This window comes from Stegodyphus dumicola, chromosome 1, assembly GCF_044657685.1.
Source record: "Stegodyphus dumicola isolate Sdum_Otavi_A_Nest chromosome 1, ASM4465768v1".
Classification (NCBI taxonomy): Eukaryota; Metazoa; Arthropoda; class Arachnida; order Araneae; family Eresidae; genus Stegodyphus; species Stegodyphus dumicola.
Genome location: NC_140768.1, coordinates 58,651,391 through 58,676,398, shown reverse-complemented (window position 1 = coordinate 58,676,398; position 25,008 = coordinate 58,651,391). Strand labels below are relative to the sequence as shown.

Here is a 25,008-nt window from a genome sequence, read left to right as displayed (position 1 = left end):
GAAATGTGAATGCGGAATCACAGTAACTACGAAAATCATAGACACCGTCATACCGTGATTAACAAACAGTTTTCTAACTGGACTAAATTTGCAACCATTACCGTTATAGCTTTGCAAACATGTGCAGAGTTAAGGAGGTTTTTTTCATTTTAGAAGAAACTGAAGACAAATTCTGCTGGTAAATGGTTTCATTTAATCTTGCGATAAACTGATCTATTAAACATAAAATTATTGTTCTAGCATATAAAATACTAATATTTAATTATTTGTACTTAAGTTATACATGTGCCCCCGTGAGTATTTTGAACGGCGTACGTAATTCCTGCTAATATTTTTAATCATGATTAAGAAGAAATAGATTGGACTAACCTGGAGTTCTTAACTGTTAGTTTGGGCAAAGCATCATCGTTTGCAGACGACTGAATCGATTTGAACTCTCCCGTAGGTGGATCCGAAAGGATTAAATTCATGAAAACAGAGAAAAAGTGGGCGAGGAACATGAGAAACTGCTAACTTAATTTCCGTTATGCACATTTACTCCCCAATATTTTAGATTAAATCATATTTCCAAATTTAAGTTTCTGTTCCTAAATATCGCATGGCTAATTCGAATTTTTTAATTAACTTTTCTTACGGTAGTTTTTCACCACATCGAGAGATAACTATGATTATGAATCTTCTCTAGTGAAGAAATCTATACTAACAAACGTTTTGTTCAAAATTTTATCAAGGATCCTGCTGTTGCAAATGACATTTACTTGCGCAGGGCATATGTGCCGAGTGACAAAGGAAGTACCACCTACATAACAAAGGCATTCGAGTATTTGTCCTACAAAAAAATCTTATTAACTGAAAAATGGTATTAATTTATAGTTATTAAGTCGATACCTTTGGATCTCTGTGAAGAATTTATTGTATTTCTGCTACAAAATACGCAACATTCTTATGAAATTTAAAGGCAGAAAAGAATTTATAAAAAATCAATGTTTGAAATATCATATTTATCAAAGAACCTTGCTTATACTTTTCTATTACCTCCGTACATTTCTTTGTAAGTTTATAACATTTTTGTTTATAGAGAGGCTGTCTGCTAAAAACGCTTTCATCCACTTGTTACGTTTCTCGGAATTTCGGAAACGCTGTCAAGATTTCATCTCTTAATGTACGATATAATACAATTATTACGTTTCTTAGAATTTCGGAAACATTGTCAAGATTTTTCCACCGATATAAAATATCACTTTGAAGAACACAAAGTAATACGTTAGATGCTATATCTGGCGATTAAATGCATTGTGAATTAAATTTTATTTATTTTTGTTATAGAAAGTTCACATTGAGCTGTGCGAATCTGTAACAAAGATTCGTTCCCTGACTGAGTATTTTTGAGTCTAAAGCCATACTTTCCTTTAAAAGCTAAGTCAGTTGGGCCTTGTAAGAGTACAGAATATACGTATTCTCTTTGAAGCACAATGTTTCTATAAATTGTACCTTGCCAATGAAAAACTTCACCAGTGATATCTCTACAGTAATACAATAATATCTTCTAAAAGAGAAAATTCGCTTGCCAAAGAGAATTAGCTATTACATACGAAAATGATTGACTTTTAAGCTCTGACTTAACAGGATGTAGAGTTTACATTTATTTTAAGCTATCTTTCCTGTCAAGCCTTTACTTTCCCCTAGAATTGCCAATGCTAGAGTATGTAAATTGTAGTAGAGCGCGCAGTATATTCAAATTTAGCAGAAGTAAGTTGAGTTTAAATAGAAGGGGAACGAGATTGTAAGTGTGCTTCTTGAATCGCGAACGTGAAGGTTGCTAAGTAGAAATTTAAGAACCGCGCGTTTCGGCCTGTGTGCCTATCTCGGCAGTTTGCTGAATCCTTCAACTGCTTAATTAGTAAGCTCGCTGAATCTCAGCTGTATTTTTAGAACGCGGTTAGGCTAGTTAAGATTTCAGAGCCTCGTGGATAGTGATCTAGCTATTTATTCATCCAGTCATTATTTTTTCAGTTTTACATTCTGTTTCTGTTAAACCGCCGGATCGGCGTAGTTTGTGAGCGTCAAGGGGACGCAGCTGTTATTTTTAAAGTGGAATAAAAAGGGCTTTAAACCCTTCTTACGTGTTTGTGTAAATTTAAATTTCGTAGCAGTAATTACCACAGTTGCTGACAAGTTGGGGCCACACGTTACCACAGGGAAAGCTAATTAACTACCGTTTGTAATAAATTTTTCAAAGAATTCTAGATTACTATTTTCAGTTTCAATCAAATTCTGATTGCTTTCCTTTTTCTTCAGCTTATGAACTCGGAGGAACATATATCAGAAGCATTAACTTAAAAAAAAAAAAAAAAAAAAAAAAAACTCCCATTTCTATAAAAAAATGTTCTGTAAAATTTTTGAATTTTGTATACTATATTTTAGTTACAGGACCTTAAAAAAAAATAAAAAAATGGTAGCAGCTCATTACCATCATGTCGTACGCCTTTTGACAGAGAATAAGAAAAATGATATCATAAATGTCGGCTGACACTGGGTGTGTAATTATATATTATATTATTTAAATATTATGAAACATATTACCGAATGCAATTTAGGATAAATAAAATCAAAGATTTCTGAATTAAAATATGTTAATTAAAACTTCAATAGATTTTGTGGTGTTAAAAAATGCATCATTCTCATTCCATTCGAAAGTCAAAGCTGTACATGAACTGTGAGAAATTTAAAATGTCTTTCGAAACTTTAAAGTTACTTGAACATAGCTTACAATAAATAATAAATGCATTCCGCAGGAAAACACTATGTCCAGCCAATGTACAAATATGTAGCTCCTTGTTTTAACTGCCATTATTTAATAAAAAAATAATATTATTCACACATGAATGAATGTGTTATGGCGAAACGGTACAGAGCTTGATAATTACACAAATTATGTTATATATGTAAGGCCACATTTGTAATAAGCATGAATGTTAGTTTTAAATCCTAATTATATATAATGGAATAAATATATTTCAAGGGACTGTAATTCAAATATTTCGTATTTTGAATGTCAACGTCGAATACATTTGAAAGATTTGAACAGTCTGTCTCGTTCAGATAAGGTAAGTGTTGCTGAATAATTATCGAAAATTTACTAGATATCTAGAAGGACTATCAAGAGGATAATAAATCTTTTAAATTATTGAAATGTATAAATAATAATATAAAATAAATCGTATTTAATTAATAAATCACTGTTCAAAGCTTTGATGTCAAATAAACGCGAATCAACGAGTTATTTCTGTGCTTCTATCCCGAAGGGGAAGGTATAATAAATACTGACCAAAAATTTTAAATCTTATGTATTATGGAATCATTTACAATACTTTTCTATCATAGTATTATAGTAATGCAATATATTAGATTTATTTTATTCAGAAGTGCTTTCATTTTTCAATTGTATGGCAAATGGATTTTATTATCGTCAGAGAAAATTATATTTTGAACTTGAGTATTAAAATTTTTAGAAATATCCAAAAAGTATTTGTTATACAGAGGGTCTTCGCACATTTTGGGGGGGACTTTGCTTTGTTATAAAAAATTCCATACTTGGAATTTTTTTTAACTGTAACTATATTTTTGAAAGTATAAATTATCGACTGCAATTCGACAGTTATTTTTTCATGCAAAATGCCACTTTTCAAGAAGCAATGGACGAAAGACTATGTGTGTGCTCTTTCCAAAGAAAATTACCGGTGTTTAGTTATTAAAAGTGCTGTGACAGCCATGGGTTTTCAGTATCTAAAGCAACGATAAATAATTTTGTCAATACGAAAGAAAAATAAAGAGGCAAAGTTTGGCTTCAAGCAAAAATTCGTTCAAAATTCATATACAAGGAAAACATGGAATGTTTCAAATGTTGCAAAAGTCAGAACCTTAATGTTAAAAGAAAATCCTCGAAGACAAACAAAAGTGCATAACCATTAAAATGCTTAGTATCAACTGTAAACAAAGTGATTAATGCTTATATGAAACTTAAGAAGGCGAAAACACATAATGCGCATTGTATTTCTAAACGACATATTGCAGAACGCGCTGCAGAATTCTTTATGTGAAACATTTATCCGGACAAAAAATTAAAAATGTTGTCACGGTAGACAGAACGAATCTTGAAACATGGTTCAAGGAATCTAAAGAACTTTTTTCTAAGGAATTAAAGATTGTTGCTGGTTTTTCCTATAACGCCAAATTAAAAACAAAGAGAGTGGAGAAAAATGTTAAGATCAGCTTCGCATATTATCTAAAACATATTTTATACCCAATTTTCAAATATAAAATACCTTCTCTTTACGCACAATGGGATCATTCAGTACAACTGCATCAAGACAAAGCAAGCAGCGACACGTAAAAGATCACTGTTAATTTCCTGGCAAATATGGAACACCAACGTGTATAAAGGCCATATCCTTCATTCATAAGCATGTATAAAGGCCATATCCTTCATTCATAAACGTGTATAAAGGTCATATTCTTACTAAATTTATTGATATATCATACACGGAGTTTGCACTTTTGGACCTCTAAAATGCAGATTGTCCACACATTGACATTGGACTTTGGAAAGCTGTTCAAGAGAAATGGGATAAAATATCTCTTCCGCTATTAAAGAAGTTTTATTGTCTCGGAAATTACGGTGCAGAAAGGTAGGGAAGAATAAGGGTTATCAAATAGAACATTTAAGACACAGAAATTTTAGGTAATATATTTCTGTAAATACAATGAAAATCGTCTAAACAAATGTGCGAACAGCATGCATCCAACGATTTAAATTATCATCTTTTGTTATGTAGAGAAATTATCTGATAGCGTTATAAAAATTAGGTGAATGATTTTATGATTTATGGAAATCTTAATTTTTATTTGATTATGAATTATTTATTTTAAGGCTTTAATTTTGGGGAAAAACAGATGCTTCTGGAAATATTATTTAGTTTAAATGAATATTATTTATTTTCCTCTATTTGTAAATCTTGTACAAACTTTTATTCATTGTGAAAGAAGCAGGGAAAGGGAGGCAATTTTTTTGCCAAGTCATGATTTCGCGCGCTTTGTCCTTTAGAATGTTCGAGAAAGAATTTTCATTGTTAGTTGACCTTAAGAGAGGAAAGTACGTGACAGAAAGGTCAAAGGTGGCTACTTGTCTTTCAATGTAAGTCATTCAGGTTTTTGGCGATTGAGGGTCCGGTTGTTGGCTAAGTGAAGAAGGGCGCGCATGCGCGATCACCCTTATTTCCGCATTCAGGGGTTGAAAACGAAGATTTTACCATAATTAAGGGGGCGATAAGTGAAGCCATAGTGGGAGCCCGCGTTTGTGAAGGAGACGAAGGAAATTCGAGTTGGATTCACTTTTTGGCTCACTCTCTGACTGACTCGCTGATTTTCGGGCTTGCTGGACTTACGGGCTTGCTGGACAAAATGTAATTACGAAGAGAGATGTTTTCCGGCGGGGAGCGGCAAATATGCTCCCCGGCCGCGTTTGGTTAAGAGGCGAGACTCTCTTCCGCACTCACTCTTGGACTCGCTGACTTTCGGGCTTGCTGGACTTGTGGACGTTGCTCTTGAAAACTGGCTTGAAGAAAATTCGAGTTGCATTCTCTCTCTTACTGACTGGCGGGTGGAACTTACTTGGGACGTTACTCGTGAAGCTTGCTCTTTGGATGAGTAAGAACAGGCGAGCCGTAATTGCCTAGAAACAACGTTTCTGACCTGAGGCTGAAAACCCTCTTCCTTGCGGCGTGCTGGTAAAGAGGCGCAATTTGAACGAGTTACCTGCGTGTTGACATAGGACTTTCAGGACCAAGCGGATAGCCGTCCTGGGCAGCAGTGCTCCTGTTTCTGTTCTACAGTGGTGAAGTGGAGTCTACATTTTTAGAACCAGTGTCAAGATGAGCCCGGCCGACATCAACGCTTGATAAGATAAGAGTCCTCCACTTCAAGATGTCCCAAGAGCAAATAAGTCTTTTTTTTTTTTTTTTTTTTTGTGTTTGAATTCTCACTGTAACCAATTTAACACTGGTGCCGTGACCTCTGCTTAGTGAAGGATCGAATCGGTAACTCATTTTTTGAATTTATTATTTCGTATAACTTACTGTTTTAAGAAGGTGTTAAATTTTATGTGCTAGGATTAATTAGAGTTTTTGATTTGGGTTTGCTTATTTGTTAATACGAGAGTGATAAAGTTTGAAAATGTGTGTGAATTTCAGGAATTTTGGACTTTAACGTTAGGCAAACAGAATTGAACTTTAAAATTAGGAAAAATATATATTTTTAATGTAGGAGAATAGGTACTGTATATTTTTACTGTTGGAAATCCTTGAGTGTTTTCTAGATGTGTATTTTTGATTTTCGACGTACTGATTTATGATACAAGATGGAAAATGAATTATTTCACGATAATCCTATGCTATTTGTATATCCTTGTAACAAGTTTCGAGTGCTTGTCGGTAAAAACTGGACTCATTTTTTGAGCACTATTTAGAGAGCGAGACTTAAGGACTCTAATTATTTTACTGAATGAAACAAGCCATAGCTATGCGTAGCTAGAAATTTTTGTGTGTGTGTGTGTTTTTGCTAATTATTTAACCTAGAATCTTGTGAAATGTGTAATTGTGAGGGGTAACGTTAGAGAAATTTTGATTTTTTTTTTTTTTGAATTGATTGAATAATATTTTGTGAAATGTATGTAATGTTTTCATGATTATCTAGTTTACCAGTTTTTTTTGATTACACTGTTTTGATATGATTCCAGTATTTTGTGTAATGTGTTAGAAAATTTAATTTAGTATTGAGCAATGAATTTTATAAGTTCTGAAGACATAATGATACAAATGAATGAGTTAAAAAAAATTGTAGATTGTTTTTCAATTGCCAAATTCTGTTTTAATGTGAACATGGGTTAGATTTGAATTTTTGCCTGAGATCAGCGATAGTGATGTTTGGTTATTTAATTTTTTTTTGGATTGAATTCTTCAGCTTGAGTGAAGTTCTAATTAGTTTAATGAGTCAGAGTAATTGAGATTAGTTATCTTCTGAGTTTTATGTTGTGAAGAGTTGTCATGTGAGAATTGTTTAAACGGTAGAAATTGAGTTAGTCTTGTGAATTGTAGAAAGTGAATTTTAATGAGAATTTTGTGACAACGGGAATTTGTTTTGTGAAAATGTTTGAAATAAGTTTGAGAAGATTAGTTACTTATGCTCTGTACTCATGTGTGGGAATTTTCTGTTGATTACAAGTAGTTTGTCTTGAATTTGCTAGTGAATCGTAATAGATTTGATCTGAGTTATTGAATTTTCTTTCGTGGTTGGACTTGTTGCTGAATTTGGGGTTAATTCTTGTTTTGGCTTAAGTTTTGTATTTGAATTGGTAGTGTCAAGATAGTTGTATCAGGTTTTTGTTTTGTTTTTGGTGGTTACTGCCAAGGTCCGTAAAATGTAAGTTCTCTGATGTTTAGTTTCCGTGGAAGAATTGAGATTTCTGTGGTCATAGGAAAATAGAAGAATTTGTGTTATGGATTTCATTTGTGTGATTTTTAGGGATTTTTGAGTTACGAGTTATGAGTATTTTTTTTAGTTTAGCACTTTTGAGAACTTTGCATTTGTTGCTTGCAGTTAGGTCTTGCGTGAAGTTGTAATGTCCTGAAAGCTCGTTTTCTTGTAAATACTTGCACTTCATGGTGGCACTTGACCTCTTACACCGGGGCAAACAGGAACTTGTTATCTGAGAAAACCATTGTTGTATCTTTTTTCATTGTGTTGGTTCAGGATTGTAACGTTTCAGTCAGCGCACTTTTCTTTCCGAGATAAGAGATCTTATGTTCTTTTTCAACGTGTCTGGGGGTTTGCTTGATACGTAAAGTTTGAGTCTGTCATTTATAATACAGCGCTTTTCTCAGCTTACATGGACGCGGTAAAGAGTTACTTTGTTTCTTTTGTTTGGGTGGATGTGTTGCTGAAGGCTGCTACTTAGGTTACTATACAACGTTTTGGAAGAGTCTGATGCAGAATAGATCTCAGTTTTTGCCTAAAATTGGGGGGTTTGTTTTGAACACTTTTTTTTGATTTGTGATATTTTATTTAGTGTTCTAGTAACGTGCTTCAGTCCAGCTTTGATTGATTTCTTCGACTAGTTGATTTTTTTTTTTTTTTTTTTGTGGACTTAAGGGATTTTTAGAATTACTGAAATTTTTGTTGTCTTACTAAGGGGACTTAAGTCTGGTGTTGTTACTCACTAGTGTTTACTTTGAGGTTTGAAAAATTTTTTAGCGGCACTTCACTCTTGCTGGTTGATTTTTTGGCTTGATTTGAGTTATTGTGAAATATTTTTTGGCTTGGTATGGTTTAACATAATGACTATTCGTGTATTTGTTTAGGTATTGCAGTTTAAAATTTTTTTTAAGTATCACTGATCTCATTGCTCATTTGAATTATGTACGAAATTTTTACAGTTTAATTGTATTTTCATTTTATGTGTATATGTGTATCTTGGTAGTATTTGTAAATTTTTGGCCAAACGTTATTTTGTACATGCTTTGGGTTGTATTAGTATTATTTTTTGTGTGTCTTGGTTGAAATTCTAATTGGTATTTGCACAGCGTATCCTGGATGCTATTTTCGGAATTGATTTTGGTTGGATCGAATTTTTGGACAATCACGTTTTCTTTCTTTCTGATTTTTTGTGTGGGGTATTTTCGGCTGGTTCCGAGGTTCCTTGTGTTGTAACGGTCTTTTCTTTTCTAATGCTTGGCCGTGATCAGGCCGCTTCTGTTCTTAGACGTGATTGTTTGGGATTCATTCTTGGAAGTTATTCAATTTCGTAGTACTTAGGGGTCTTTACTCCTTATTTGAATACGTTCATGTGATATATTTTATTTGGAATTGTTTGAATTATTAGTGTGTTATTTTCTCAGGAATGTATTTTATGTATCTGCGGCGCGTTAATTATCTTATTTTTATTTATTTCATTTTTTTTTTTTGGTGTGAACAATTGGATTAGATTATTTCTTTCTTCGGGTGTGAGTATCCGAACACATTCAGTGGCTTATCTATCGTAAGGGAAAAATTGAAAGATAAAGTCTTCTTCAACTTTGAAAGAGTGATTGTTCCTCCTTGGTCGAAGGTGAAGGTAGGAGGGTGAAATCTGGTTTCTTTTAAGGTCAAGTTCCTCTACTAAGGAGTATTGTGGTGCTGAGTTCACATTCCGGGGTTGGTTGCTTTCATTTTCTCGCGTTGAAGGCTGCAGGGGGGAGTTGTTAACACAATGATTTCTAACTACAGGGTTTTCCCTCGCTTGCATTGACAACTCCGTACTCATTTAATGTACTCCATGATTGTGCTCAGCAGAAATTGTCACAATAGTAGAATGTGCTCGACCTCAGGTGAAATTGTTTACATTAATGGACTGAAAAGAAATGAATAGATAAATAAACGTTCAGGAATGTGGCCACACAGAGACTGCAACACTAGTGTGATGTAATGAACTGGAAGAAAAAAAAAAAAAAAAAAAGGGAGAAATTCTTTTTGTCATAAAATTATTGACTGATCTTAGACTTATTTTGTTTGTGATTAACGCCTTATTTTATATTTTTATTTTTGTATGTGTTCTGAATATTTCTAGGTTTAATTAATTAAGTGATTTAATTGATGTTTTTGATTAATTGTTTTTGATGATCTTCCTTGAGTATTTTAATTAGTAATTGCTTTGATTAATCTTGTTGTTTTACTTGCACATTTTGGACTTGAAATTTAATGTGTCAGTAACGTCACTGTTACCAAGGAGTCGTGTGAAATATTGTTACAGTATGTTATCCTTTAGCCTTATTGCACAGTATGAGTCATGGTATTTCAAGAAGTGTCTGTCTGCTAAATTTTGGTAAACCAAAATTTAATTCTTTAGGGGAAAGGAATGTTATGTAGAGAAATTATCCGATAGCGTTATAAAAATTAGGTGAATGATTTTATGATTTATGGAAATCTTAATTTTTATTTGATTATGAATTATTTATTTTAAGGCTTTAATTTTGGGGAAAAACAGATGCTTCTGGAAATATTATTTAGTTTAAATGAATATTATTTATTTTCCTCTATTTGTAAATCTTGTACAAACTTTTATTCATTGTGAAAGAAGCAGGGAAAGGGAGGCAATTTTTTTGCCAAGTCATGATTTCGCGCGCTTTGTCCTTTAGAATGTTCGAGAAAGAATTTTCATTGTTAGTTGACCTTAAGAGAGGAAAGTACGTGACAGAAAGGTCAAAGGTGGCTACTTGTCTTTCAATGTAAGTCATTCAGGTTTTTGGCGATTGAGGGTCCGGTTGTTGGCTAAGTGAAGAAGGGCGCGCATGCGCGATCACCCTTATTTCCGCATTCAGGGGTTGAAAACGAAGATTTTGCCATAATTAAGGGGGCGATAAGTGAAGCCATAGTGGGAGCCCGCGTTTGTGAAGGAGACGAAGGAAATTCGAGTTGGATTCACTTTTTGGCTCACTCTCTGACTGACTCGCTGATTTTCGGGCTTGCTGGACTTACGGGCTTGCTGGACAAAATGTAATTACGAAGAGAGATGTTTTCCGGCGGGGAGCGGCAAATATGCTCCCCGGCCGCGTTTGGTTAAGAGGCGAGACTCTCTTCCGCACTCACTCTTGGACTCGCTGACTTTCGGGCTTGCTGGACTTGTGGACGTTGCTCTTGAAAACTGGCTTGAAGAAAATTCGAGTTGCATTCTCTCTCTTACTGACTGGCGGGTGGAACTTACTTGGGACGTTACTCGTGAAGCTTGCTCTTTGGATGAGTAAGAACAGGCGAGCCGTAATTGCCTAGAAACAACGTTTCTGACCTGAGGCTGAAAACCCTCTTCCTTGCGGCGTGCTGGTAAAGAGGCGCAATTTGAACGAGTTACCTGCGTGTTGACATAGGACTTTCAGGACCAAGCGGATAGCCGTCCTGGGCAGCAGTGCTCCTGTTTCTGTTCTACAGTGGTGAAGTGGAGTCTACATTTTTAGAACCAGTGTCAAGATGAGCCCGGCCGACATCAACGCTTGATAAGATAAGAGTCCTCCACTTCAAGATGTCTCCTCAAGATAAGTTTTATTTTTTTGGTGTGTTTGAACTTTAGGCAAGCTGTTCAAAACGTCCTTAGCAGTAAAAACTACGTCGAATCTAAAATTTAACTCTCATGCCTTAAATTGTTTCCTTTTCCTTTCTTTTAAATTACCAGACAAACCTTAAGTTTTTTTTTATGAATTTAAATGAAAAGACTCTCAGATGAGGTTAAGATTTTTCTTATTGTGATGTAATTGAATAAACTGATATTTAATCTGGAACCTCTTATAGTATGTTTTCTTTATATATTTAATATGTTTTTTCCTATATTTCTTGTATATGTTTTTCTCATGTTTTCGATCCTCTCACGGCGCGGTCCCGGGATGCATTTTTTTCACAACGCAAAAAATGCTGTACACGTTTCACTATACGATCACTACCTTTCACGGCAAGTAGTTTCATATTTAACATTTAACATATAGGAATTTCAGATATAACATGGTACCCTGAAGTAAAGCTATTTAACCTTGGTGTCGAAACTTTTTTCTTCATAACACTTTCGAAATAACGGCGTTTACGATTCAAAAACCATTTAATATGCAATTTTTAATCAGTCTAAACAAGATTGTTACAAGTATTTAAAAATTTGTATGATATATATTTTGCAAATTTTAAGGTTCTTACGAAATCCAAGAAATGCTATAAAACAATTTTTAAAACAAATTACACTAATTTGAAATTCAATTTTTATCATATTGTTTCAGGTTTTTTTAGTGTTTATTGCACTAGTAAATATATTTCAAGGAAAGTGTTAAAGAAAATGATCAGAGCAGATATTTCAATGAGAAAGGGACTTTGGTTTCCTTGTTCATGATTAGAAAACAGTTTGTGTATTATTGTATTTAAACTACATGTACTTTTGACATTTAGTGCCATATGTCTGGCATACCATCTTTCGGAATTCGTGTTCTTCAGCATTTAAGTAAATTACAAAACCCTAAAAGTCGAAAAATTTATTTTAATATTTATGTCAACGGAAAGGTATCTAAAGTGATTATAACATGACAGAAAAGGAAAACACTTAAATAAATGAACATTAAGATAGTTCTAGAAACGTTCCGTATAGTTTATTCAAAAGTGACATACGAATGAGAATTCATTGCTAAATATATTTTCCCTCAGAAAAGCATTAAAAAATTCCAAGGTTCTGCTCTGTATAGTATTTAATATTTCAAGAGGAAGAAAACCAAAAACCAGACATGTCTGTGTATGAAATAAAAATAAGCTAGCACAGAAGATTCCATTTTTTCCTTAACTGAATTTCAGAGTTTTGTTAACGATAAGGAATTGTAACTTTGAAATTTAATATTTTAAATTGCTTTTACTGTGATAAAATGGGTGAACATTTTTGAGGAAATCAAATGAAGTTATTTCTCGAGTAAATCAAAGATATCTGTGTGCAATAAAGTAGTTTAATTCAACATTTCGAAAGTGAATGCTACCTGATGATAACAGGTACACTGCCATATTTTTATCATTCTTTTTTTTTTCTTTTTACTTTGTTGATAATCTAATAAGGAGAAAATTTCACATCTCATGGACGATTAAATAAACATCTTAGGCCATTCGATAGATTAACAAAGTTTCTGAGAGGTAGTTATTACTGAGATTTGCATCAAAATTAATTAAACAGAAAGCAATAACTTAACATAGCATTTCGTTGAAATAATTTACATATTTCGGCAACTAAGAATGCATTAGAATGTAATTCAGGGTACTTCAGCAGGAATTTAGAGGGAATTGTTACAGCGTTTTTGGGGATACATTAACAGAATACTTTTCAGCTGACTTATATGTTCTGATATGAATCAGAACTTGTTTAATTGAACAGATATTAGTTTACTACACAGGAAAACATGCGTGTTTCTCGGATGTTCTGGATGATGATTTTCAAAAACATCTCATCGTATTCTTGCAATGAAATATTAAATATAACACAGATGAATGATATTTTTAAACTGCAGTTTTCAGATGCATGATCATTATCCAAAAGAAAATTAATATTTTAAAAAAACATGTGACTGAAATATTTAATTTTTTTTTACCTAGAATAGTACCTCGTAATGAGAATCATATGATTCTGAATTCATACTTTTGTGCATATAGCAATTAAGGTAATATTATGTATCAAATTATGCAAATAATTTCATGCAGTTAATTCCGTTTCTTTCTTTACGGGAACGGCACAGCTACTATATTCTTGCTTATCATTTTTCAAATGCAAATACAGGATTAAAAATTTGACAGCCTTGTTTTTAACTGTTTTTAAAGATTTAAAAAAATTATTAATATAATTTATTAAAATAACATTTCTTTTATTAATTTAGTTTGTACGTAATGGTTTCTTCTTGCGTTGCGAAGTACATTTATATGTATCTGAGAAGATTTATGGTTTGCTCCATATTCTCACTCGAATTACCGATTAACAGAGTAAGTCTTCTACTTGTTCAATTTCGGCTTATAGAATTGGTACTGTAATAATTACAGTGATTTTTAAACCTTTTCTAGGGGTTAGAGGACGAAAGCACCTCACAAGACACAAGGTATCCAGCTCTAAATCATATAACTAATTAAAGTCTTAAGAATACACTCTTAAACGCAGACAAAATACGAAATTTAAAATAAATCTTTCTACCACATAATTATTTTGTCCGCAGAATAGGTCAGGTTTTACAGCCCTTATTTAGACCAAAACTGCATCTCAACGCTGAGACGAAAAAACACATAAAACGAAACAAATTAGAAGATGCACTTACCGGAACAGCTCTTGTTGTACTTTCCAGAACCGTTCTCTAGGGAGCAGTTGAACCTGTATTCCCAAAATTCCCTGAACCAGGGATTTCGGGAATTGTTGTGAGGCTTAAGAGAAAAATAATATGGGTCGAAGCTGTGGTCATACGTGGAGTGAATTCGAATGGAGATCCCACCCAGCGCTTCTTTTTCGTATTCTTCCGTAACGTCGTTCCGGTCAGACCAACCATCGCTACAAAGACAAGAAAACTTGATCTGAAACTTTAATGCGTGAAAAACATGTAGCATAGAATGGTAAAACAAACATCTAAAAGGAAAAAAAAACTTATTTGAATTTTAGAAAGAACAGTTTTGAGTTCTGTAAGGAAATAAAACAGAATGCTCGAAAACAGATCTTTTTAAACGTAAATTAAACATCGATGTTTAAATCTACATAAAGAGAACAAATCTGTGCTCTTTAGCATATGAAGTTTCATACGTCTCACTTTAGTTATTAAAGGTTTAACTTTACATTTATATATTTCCCTTTCCTCTGTCCTTTCATATATTATCTCCAATCCAACTCCTTCTGAGAGAATGGAAAATTATTTATTGAGCAAATGCAGCACAGTTTTTTAAATGTTGGAATTTAATTGGTAGCGCTGTATACTGAAAGAAAGAAAATGAAAAGAAGAGGAAAAATGAAGCTCGAAAAGTGAAATTTAAATCCTTTTGCTAATTTAAGAACTCTGTGAGAAATCAGCATTTTTATCTCTTCAGAGTAGACATTTAAAACGTTCTGACTTGTCTGCTTTCTTTTTAATTATCCGCGCTGCTAAAAATGCACAAGACATTCATTTAATATCCACTCTTTCTGGTTACCGGCCAGGTTAACACAGGTGTAAACATTCTACAATTAAGACACAATTCTACAATGTATACGATATTTACATTTTACTTGAAATTAATCAAATTCACTGCTTAACTAAGTATGGGATTTAAAATTAATGCATGCATTTACTCAATACATGTTTAAGCGTTTTTACGTTTTTACCCTAGTCTTTACAGTTTTGTTCCCCTTACATTGCGTTACTCTATCATGATATTCATCAACCCCCGTCTTCAAGTATTCTCATGGCAAGAAACATAAAATCACCAAATTTACATTTTTTGAAGAGATGGGCAAACAATATTGTCAGGATGTTGCATTCGAAAAGGCATAAATGTTTTAAATCAATTTTAGAATTATAATTGCGGTTGTTTAAAAAATCGAGCGATTTAAAAGCAGTAAACGCATTTGTTAACATTTTGTACATTTTTAATTATATCGCTATTGTCATATAACTAGTGATCATAACTCGTAATAAATTTAACTGGTTGTAACTTAGAACACAGCCAACATATAATTTTATGAACATCTGCATCATTTTTGTAACTGATGGAAATTGTTACAGACGCCATATAATTAGCGACGCAGAATTTTTAAAATAAAATCTCTAAATGATGTGGTAATATAGCATTTGTAATATATATAACCAATATTTTATGGGTATTTTAGTTACTAAAAGAAACTGTTTTTCGTATCTCATATTACGTACCTTTATACAGACTACTGTTAAGCATGAGTTAATGAAACGTTTTGTATATTATTTTGACTAACGTAAGCTATTAATCACAGGTGCTATTTTCGTCTGTAGTAAACAATAAATTATCATTCTCAGCTTTACAACATTAATTTGCAGTGATCAATATTTTGTTTAATAACTGATATATATCCATAACCTAATTTAGATAAGCTAATAATTCAGCAAATTGGATTCAGATAGATAGCTTCCAAGCAGATGAAATTTAACACCAATGTGTAAAACATTCTCTTCGTTAACGCTTTATATGCTTTAATAATCTAAGACAAATAAATACTTATGAGCATATTCTGCTCAAAAACACTGATGTACATCTTCAAATGCGATTTAAACTGCTAAATATGAATACAAAGGAGGGAAATAAGCATTTTGAGATTTTAAACTCCCCAATCCAAAGTTGCGCCAATAAAATGTCTTGCTTGTTTCCATTCCGTATGATGATATGAGGTGAAATCCTCATTCCATATGAGATGAAATTCATCTTGACGGATGTTATTGAAATACAATAAAAACTAGGTTCACCTTAATAAAAATTTATGATAATAAAAATTTTATTTAGACTATGACACATCAAAGTAATTAATCCATCGAAATTAAAAAAACCTCATGCACTTTTATGAAATAAGATATTCTAACGTTGCCATTTTGGCACTGCATAATTCTTTTATAGTCAGCGAAAGTCATTTTAATTTTAACTTCACCTAACTATTTTATTAGTTTGAGAAAGTCAAAATTATCATTTTCGTAAAACAAGCTTTTCATCGGTGAAGGAAAGGCTGCTCCCATAAGTAACTTTCTTAAGGATAACTGCTCCTGTTATTACGTAGTAGGGAAATGGTGACTGTTCATACATTTTCTGCTCAGAACAAAAAAACATATTGGTGATTTTAACATATATCATTCACCACAAACGATTTTAGGACAATTTCCTCGCAATAAATATATTTTAAGAAATACAAAAAAAAAAAAAAAAAAAAAAAATCTGAAATGTTTCAGATTTTAAATTACGTCCAAAGGGGCGTTTTTTAACATTTTGTGTGTTACCTTTCTTTATTAAATATCATGTTCCTCGCACTTAAACCATAAGATCCAGTGCAACAGCAATATCGCAAAATAGTTTTAAAACGAGCATATCTTTAGAATTTCCGATACAGAGACTCACGCGCTGGAGATAAAAATGTTTTTTCTGCACAACGTTGCCATTGCTCGCTTTGAAATCCTTGAGTTTGTTAATCAAAAATTCGTCAAAGTTTTAAAAAATAGGAAATCGATCATAAAACAAATTTCAAATTTCAAATTTGGTCTTCCACATGCTCATATTCGTTGGAGGATTACGTTATTCAAAATTCGATGACTCTATGTACCGTTGTTTTATCACAATACGAGAAATATACATACATTTATGCAGATTTTTCATTATTTAATTTCTTCAAATATAATGCAGGACTCTAACATTTTGTGGCAACAGTTTGAAAAGTGAACCGACATTTATGAGTCCGACGCAAAATGCCAAAACGAAACTAATAGTCCTTCGGGATTCAAATCCCTTTGGACTAATGAGGTCATCAAAAAGTGCGGTCTTTTCAGATTTCTCTAATTTATCGCATAGGTTTATGAAAGTAGGCGACTTGTCATCTACAGGCACTTTTACACTGACATACTAACCGCTTAATGACCGAATTTGTATTAAGAATTATGCCGAAAATCCCCGATTTTTATACCATTTTTATTATCTACAGATACGGATATCACTAGATGTAGATTTGTAAGGCAAAAACAAAATTCGAGGGGGCGGGACAAGATATTTATTATGGTTCATGACATTACCCGTGTTAACTCGGGCTTCAATGAAGCAGCCAAAAAAAAAAAAAAAAAAAAAAAAAAAAAAAAAACAATCTAGCCCAAAAAATAATACAGAACTGTAGTCTTGGAAATAATCTCTACATATAATAAAAGAAAGAGTCGTTCGTTCGTGCTGCGAATAAACTAATAGACCCAGAGCTACAAAATTTGGTATATAAGTTCATCTAGAAAAGAGCCAGTGCACCTCGAAGCAATTTTTTTCAAAATTCGAATGAGATTTTATTTTATTTTATCTTTGTTGATGCAATCGCATCATTTTGAATAGTTTTATTCTTTTAGAAATGTGGTTTTGGCAACAGGTTTTCATTCAAGGCTTTGTATACTGGACTGATGACTGTTGAAAATATGAGTTAAAATATTATTCATTATACACGCAGCACGCCCATCGCAATATTCTTATTTTGATGTGCATGTGTCTCGTGAGGCACAACAGAAAAAATTTTCTTTTTTTTTTTTTTTTCTCTCTCTCTCTCTCCTTATTAGCTAAAGGCAAAAAGGTTTGTATGTTTCGAATTATGTCATTCACAAAGGACAATTTTGATTGGTTATTGCTTTCTGATGATAGTTTCCTTCTTTTAAAAGTGTGGTTTGGCAACAGTTTTTCATTCATTGCTTTGGATACTGGACTGCTACCTGTTTTCTCTTAAAAATATGACATTTATTGCTTATTTCTTTGTAATTTTTTTTAAAATTATGTTTTAATTATATATAATTGTAATTATATAAAAAGATTCCCATGATTTCTTTTTAGGAAACTAAGTTTTTTACTTGCTTTATAGTATTTATACCATTTGAATTCTTAAGATTTTGCAACGGGTTAATTTATTTATTAGGATAATTAATATTTGTGTTAAGTGATATTGCTTATTTCATTGTAAAAGTTGTATATATAATACATTTTTATTGAAATGTTTTGTTGTTGTTTATTTAATAAAGTTGTTCTGCAGAGTAAAATTCTGTTCAGTTTTTAAATTTAATGTTTGGTGTTCCCTTTAGGCACTTTTCTGGTACATCTAAAATCCAGACGAAGGCTGGCCGCGTAGCGGCTAGTAAGTAATAAGAGCTAAAGTAAATATCAAATAAATACATTGTACGATCTAATAAATTTCATTGACAGTGGTACAATCTGTAACATGTTGTAACACACAGAGGCACATCACAGTCTGGACAATAATACAGCCATTACAGCTCAAAGGTAATCACAAAAGTCACTTGGACCCCTCCCACAATAAAGAAAACATGTTTATGGCAATCACAAAACATGAGCATGGCAATCACAAAAGTTGCTTGTACCCCTTTCTCAGCTAAGCAGAGTGTCGATTTCCACGCGATATTAAGGGCGATGGCATTAAATATCCGTAAAAGTTTCAGCCCCGAGTTAACTCGTTCATAGGAAAATCGAAACGGCATCTATTCCCGAGATGTCTCGGGCGCGGTCGTTAAGTTGCTAATTATGCTACTCTAATTGTAAAACCGGAATTGTGGCACTAAGCACCACTGATAAAATTACACTCCAAAGTCAGATTATTACAAAAGTTAATTAAATATGATTTCTTACTCTTAACATTCATGAAAGTGTAATTCGACGAGGTTCTAAAACAAAGCCTAACTTGACAGTTTCATAATATCTGCAACAATTATAATGCATGGGGAAACAAAAATTGTGACTGAAATGCTTAAATGGTATAATTTTCTTTAAACGTTTAAATAAGATTTTTCTCCTTTTTGTTCGCTGTTCTTGTTTCGTTTATTTTTAAACCTTTACTGATGATATTTTTACCTACTTGAACTACTAATTTAATTGGTTGTTTTGAATGCAATAGAGATTTTAATATTGCCTGAGAAGCACATATGGTTTTCGAATTTATACATAACACGAGATGAATACTTTTAAAACAGCTTTCAATTAAATTAAGACCAACTTTTGTTATTCGTTTACAGTATCAAATTGAAATTCCTTTAATAATCTTTTGAATCCGAAAATAAATTTTCAGCTATCAAGATTAATTAATTAATTAATCAAAACATAACAGGTCGGTCTTTTTAAAAATAAGAGCTTTTTGGAGAAATCTCTAAACAAATAATAGCGAGGGGGGGAACACGAAAACTGCACGAACACCATCTCAACCTTTACTTCCGGTGATTAGCAGCTTTATCCACTCGGCTTTATCCACAAATATAAATATAAGTATACGCATAGCAATACGAACAATGTATGCAATAAAGACATCGATAAGTTTTACTTAAAATGTGAATGAATTCCATTTATAAAGCTTTGAATCTTACTTAGCAGATTATGCAGCTGGTGCTCGTAAGATAACAGCCATAGTATTTAGAAACCTTAGAAACCTGAAGAATATAGAAGTATTAGTATCCTTAGAAACCTGAAGATTCTGGGTGAGTTAACATTTGCTTTTACGTCTCGTCTGCAAGATTGAGTCATTTCAATTTTAAATAAATTCACTTTAAATATTTTGCAGGCTTCAGTAGATTATTATACAGAAGAAAAATCTAGCACTGGACTGGTTTAATTTAAAATACAACTGAAATGTCTGTTTTTACAAGAAATCTCGTCTAAAGAAAAAAAAAATAACCTCGAATCAGCGGAAAGAACTTTACATCAAACTGATCTTATGTTCTCCGTTCAATTTTTTGCGGACGAATGTTCATATCATTAGACTTAAGAATCATGACGAAATTACACCAGAATTAATTTTTAACGATTTTTCCTAGGAATCTTTCATTTTTGCATCAAAGCAGTCCATTAATTATAAATATAAGTACATAAATAATGATAAAGACCGAATTATACGAAATCATTTAACCTAAAATCAGAAATTAAAATTTTTATTGAGTAAAGTAAAAGTATTCTGTGTATGATGAATAGTTCACAGGAAGTATTCTAAGACGGGAAAAGAAGACAAATTTATTGTTAAAAATACCGGTTGCTTGATGTGATCAATCATTCAGATGCAAGGCACAAAATGGCACTACCTTGCCTATAATTGAAAGCAAAAAAGAGCCACACTATTGTTAAGGAGGAAGTTATACTGCGAAAAAATAAAAAATTGGACAGTTCTATATCTCCCATTCTAACTAGGCCCATCGACGAAATTCAACTTGCGTTTTTCAAGTCTCGAAAGCGGATATGTATAGGATATGTATTTGATTCATATAGCATTATTCTTATGTGCGTGTTTTAACACAAAATAGGACTTCTGAAATGACATGCCAATTGTTTTTCATATTTCGATTCTACGACTCAAATTATGCCAAACTGCCAAGTTGTGCGAAAATCGCACGAGTAGCTTTTAAAACATTAGCTCTCCAAATTTTAGCTCCTCGATGTAATTGAATTTTCTATATACTATCTCTACATATAATAAAACAAAGAGTCTGTCTGCTTGTGTGTGTGTCTTTCGTTTGCGCTGCGCGTAAGCTAATAGACCCACGGCTACGAAATTTGGTACATAGGTGCATCTAGACAAGAGCCAGTGCACCTCGAAGCGATTTTTTCGAAATTCGAATTCGAATTGTTTTTAATTTTATGTTTTGTGACGAAATCGCGTCATTTTAAGACATAATGGGCTATAGGAAAGCGAGATTTTACTCTACGCACTCCATTTTCACATCGTCATGAAACGTAGGCACTTAGCTATTTTACGAACTTAAAATAAATTTCGTGCTTCAATAAATCGATTAAATACGAATTTATTTAACAAAGTGAGCTTAACATCTTTTCAACGGGATTTTTTCTAAAAAAGTTTATGTTTAAAAATGTACAGTTTATTTTTCTTTGATTTTTGGACACGTTAAATTTCCATCCTTGCGACTGCTTTTACAAAAGGAAGTTTGGGAAAATGATAATATTTTGTATTTTTAAAAATTTTTTTAATTGAATTTCCGAATACACTTCTCACATCTCACATCTTTAAAAATGTGATTTTGGCAACAATTTTCCTTCCTTATTGTTGTTGATAGATTTCGATGAAATCCCATCATTTTGAATAGTTTCATTCTTTTAGAAATATGGGTTTGGCAACAGTTTTTCATCGTATTTCTTATGTCACTGTTTTTAAGAGATTGGCATATTTAATTTTTCTTCAGCGGAAAGTTGGTTAATTTTTTAATAGGATAATTAATATTTATATTAAGGGATATAGCTTATTTCATTGTAATTTTTGGTGCTACTTTGGTAGACGGTTGCATGGATTTTGGCAATTTTTCTTTTGGCGAGTAATACGACTTATGGTAAACCCATTGCTGGATAGTTTATTTATGGTAACCGATACTTTGTTGTCATTTTATTGTTATTGATTGCACATTTCACTGTTTTTAAGATATTGAAACGTTTTGAGTGATTTTTTTAGGAAACAATGTTCTTAACCTCCTTTATGCCATTTGAGTTCTTAAGATTTTGCAAAGAGAAGTTGGTTAATTTATTTATTATTATAATTAATATTTGTATTAAGGGATATTGCTTATTTCACTGTAATTTTGTTATACGTAATAACTTTTTTTTATGAAGTTGTTCTGCAGAGTAAAATTCTATGCAGTTTTTAAATTTAACGTTTGGTGTTCCATTCAGCCATTTTTTCGGTACATTTAAAAGCCAGACGAAGGCTGGCAGCGAAGCTGCTAGTTTATTAATATTTCTTTTTTTTATTAAACTTACTTGATTCCTTCTTTCAGAACTCGAAATTTAGGGTTAATCCAGAAATAATTCGCACATTTTTTATGATTTATTTTTAAAATTTGTATTTTGAAATATTTTTTATAAATTTTTCGAAAACGTTTTTGTAATATAACCTAAAAATTTTTAAACAACTCTTAAGGTCCATGTATTTCCAAGCATGCTTGCAGAAATTTAGAGTTTTTAATTCAAACTTTCCTAAGATATACGGGAATTCACATTTTGACGGGTTTTAAAATTTGGCATATTTGTTATAAGCGATAATAACACTAAATGAGGTTTACGCACTTTGTGAAACTTATTTGAAAGTATGAATGATGACTTTTTCCACTCGTGTATTAGGAAAAAAAGAAAGAAAAGTAAGTTGCTATAAATTAAGAAGTTCGCCAAGTAAACTGAAAAAAATGCCCCAAGAGAAATGTTTTAATTTCTCTGTAAATTTCACTCCAAATTTTGCATTTAGACATAATTTCAGTCTTAGAATAGAAATATGGAAAACGATTTCATTTCAGAAAAAGTCCAATTTTGTGTCAAAATACCTATATTAAAAGAATGCTTTATACAAATATAATGGATATCCTACGTCACGCTTTCAAAACATGAAAAAGGCAATTTAAACTTCGTCATATGGCATAGTAGAACGGGAGATACAGAACTTTTTTCTTCGTGTGTACATCAACCTGAGTGCACTGTTTGCGAACTATCTGGAATTTCAGCTTTAATAACTATAAACGAAATGTGTTATATATAACTATGTTGTGTTAAGCGTCATTTTTAGAAGACTGGGAATACGTTTTCTACAGTTTATGATTAGTAGATATAAAATGATATTAGTTGCTTTCATAATATCCTTTAATTAACTATTCCCTTATTTAAATAACTGAATATTAAGCCAAATGACTTAACTTATATTACTATTTATTTCTAATACTTTATGCTTTTATGTTTACATTCAGTTACTTTGTCATACATGTATTATATTTTATATGTTACAGAATCGATCTGATCCTGACCATAAAAGGTTACTTAGTTATCTCGAGAATAGAAGGAACCAAACATTTACGGTTTAGCGTCTGAAAAATTCATAATAGCGGCGCAATATTTGTTCAACTAAAACTCTTTGGCTGTGGGTGCTTCAATTTTATTTATCATAAACGAAAGCGATGGTAAAAGATTATAGTTCAGGGCAATAAAATACAGGAACAACCCTCCCAATCTTCATGAGAGAAAGTATAGACATCCATACTCCTTTATCCTTGCTGGAAAAAATTACAATCCACCCATTGAACCTGAAAATATACGTTGTCACTTCTGCCACCCGCTGAACTTCCAGAAGCTGAAAATTTTTGCCCTGAATGACTAAGTCGTAAAACACCGTGGCCGCCATAAAAAGAGATATGTAGAGGCCCACAAATCAAGAAGGGATTTATCATCATTGATAGCTGCCTTCCGTTGATTTTGAGCGTAAATCATCATTTCGCAACTTTTACGAGCTTCGGTTATATTGAAAAGGTTCCAGTGACTGAAACTCTCCATCCCTAGCGGTTTCTATTTACGGTTAGTGTGCAAAGAATTCCGTAATGGATTCCAGAACAATGGATTTAGAACAATATTTTTTTAAGTTTAATAAACTATACTTCCGACGCGTTTTGAAATTTTCAAATTTCGTCATGAATGAAAAGTGTGGATTTACAGTGAACAACTGCGCGTATCAGATTGTAATGTTTCACTTCTGCCAGCAGATGGGTTCATTTTGAAAATATTTGTTAAAACCTAAACAGATTTTGTCACTCAAATCTACTATTTTATTTGTCTTTAAGTATTAACATCAAAGTGACACTGAAATTGAAATTTTTTAATCACTACATCGTTATGGCTTTAATTTACTCAAATAGAGACGGGTTTAAGATTTCCCTCCTTAAATGGTGGATTTAAAGCAGTTTTAATAATAATCTGATGAAGAAATTTAGTTTTACAATAAATATTTATGCAAAAGACATAACTTTCTTTTCTAAAACACAAGTTTCCTTATCTGTAATAAATAACCCATAAAATATCACTGATATCTTTACATGGAATTTCACTCCAGACTCAGGCAATTTTTGACTGAAATTCTAGATCAGAATATTTTAGGTAAATGTATTATTTTACATTACGCATTCTTTTTTCCTTCACAATGTAAAATAAAGCAGTAGCTTAACTTAATTCATTCATACAGCAGAGTTTCAATCAACTGCAACCATTTCACGCTTGTTAAATTTTGAAAAGAATTCTGTTTAAATTCCATATCTATAATCATTTCGAGAAGCATACATCTCTCATTAATAAGGCCGTCTGGGTAAGTGTTACACACACATACTAAGCAACATATTACATCATGAATACTTAAATACACAGCATTTCAAGTTTAGACGAGAAAAAAATTCGAATTGCCACAGATTTTGAATAAACTTTTATTGACACAATTGCGATTAGGCATATAAAATAAAAATGAGATCAACTACTCTGACCTTTCCAAAATATTCTTGCGCCAGAAGAAGAATGATATATATGTGATCACTCTCGAAATAAAAAGAGATTTTTTTGAAAGCTTCGTCACTCCAAGGTTGCATTTTTGCCTATTTTAAATTCTACATTGGCGTGTTTCACTTCCAATTACACTAAAGGCTCTTTAATACATAACTTTCTTTTAAAAACATATATTTTTTGACAATGTAATATCGAAACTGTTCTTTCTGATTTTTAACAAAAATGATGTTTTCAGCATTGCTGGAGGTTTTGTCTTTGCCACAGTATTAATAGCAGCTATTTTTGTTTTCTTTTTCAAGAATTTTCAGTAAAACCAATGAGCAGATGTTAAAACATCTAGGTAGAACAACGTTTCTTGATCCATGCTTAAAAAATGCAGTTCTAAGGGTAGAAAGTAAAAATACCCTTTTG

General features: G+C 32.2%; 1 protein-coding gene across 3 annotated transcripts in view; it reads right to left on the bottom strand.

The window, feature by feature from the left end:
* LOC118181916 (metabotropic glutamate receptor 1-like) overlaps positions 1-25,008 on the bottom strand; it is a 574,264-nt gene that overhangs the window by 102,575 nt on the left and 446,681 nt on the right. For all 3 annotated transcript variants that reach the window (XM_085815122.1, XM_085815124.1, XM_035351151.2), the window contains one exon: positions 13,896-14,122. In XM_085815122.1, coding sequence (XP_085671248.1) covers positions 13,896-14,122 — 227 coding nt within the window. The remainder of the gene's footprint in view (positions 1-13,895; positions 14,123-25,008) is intronic.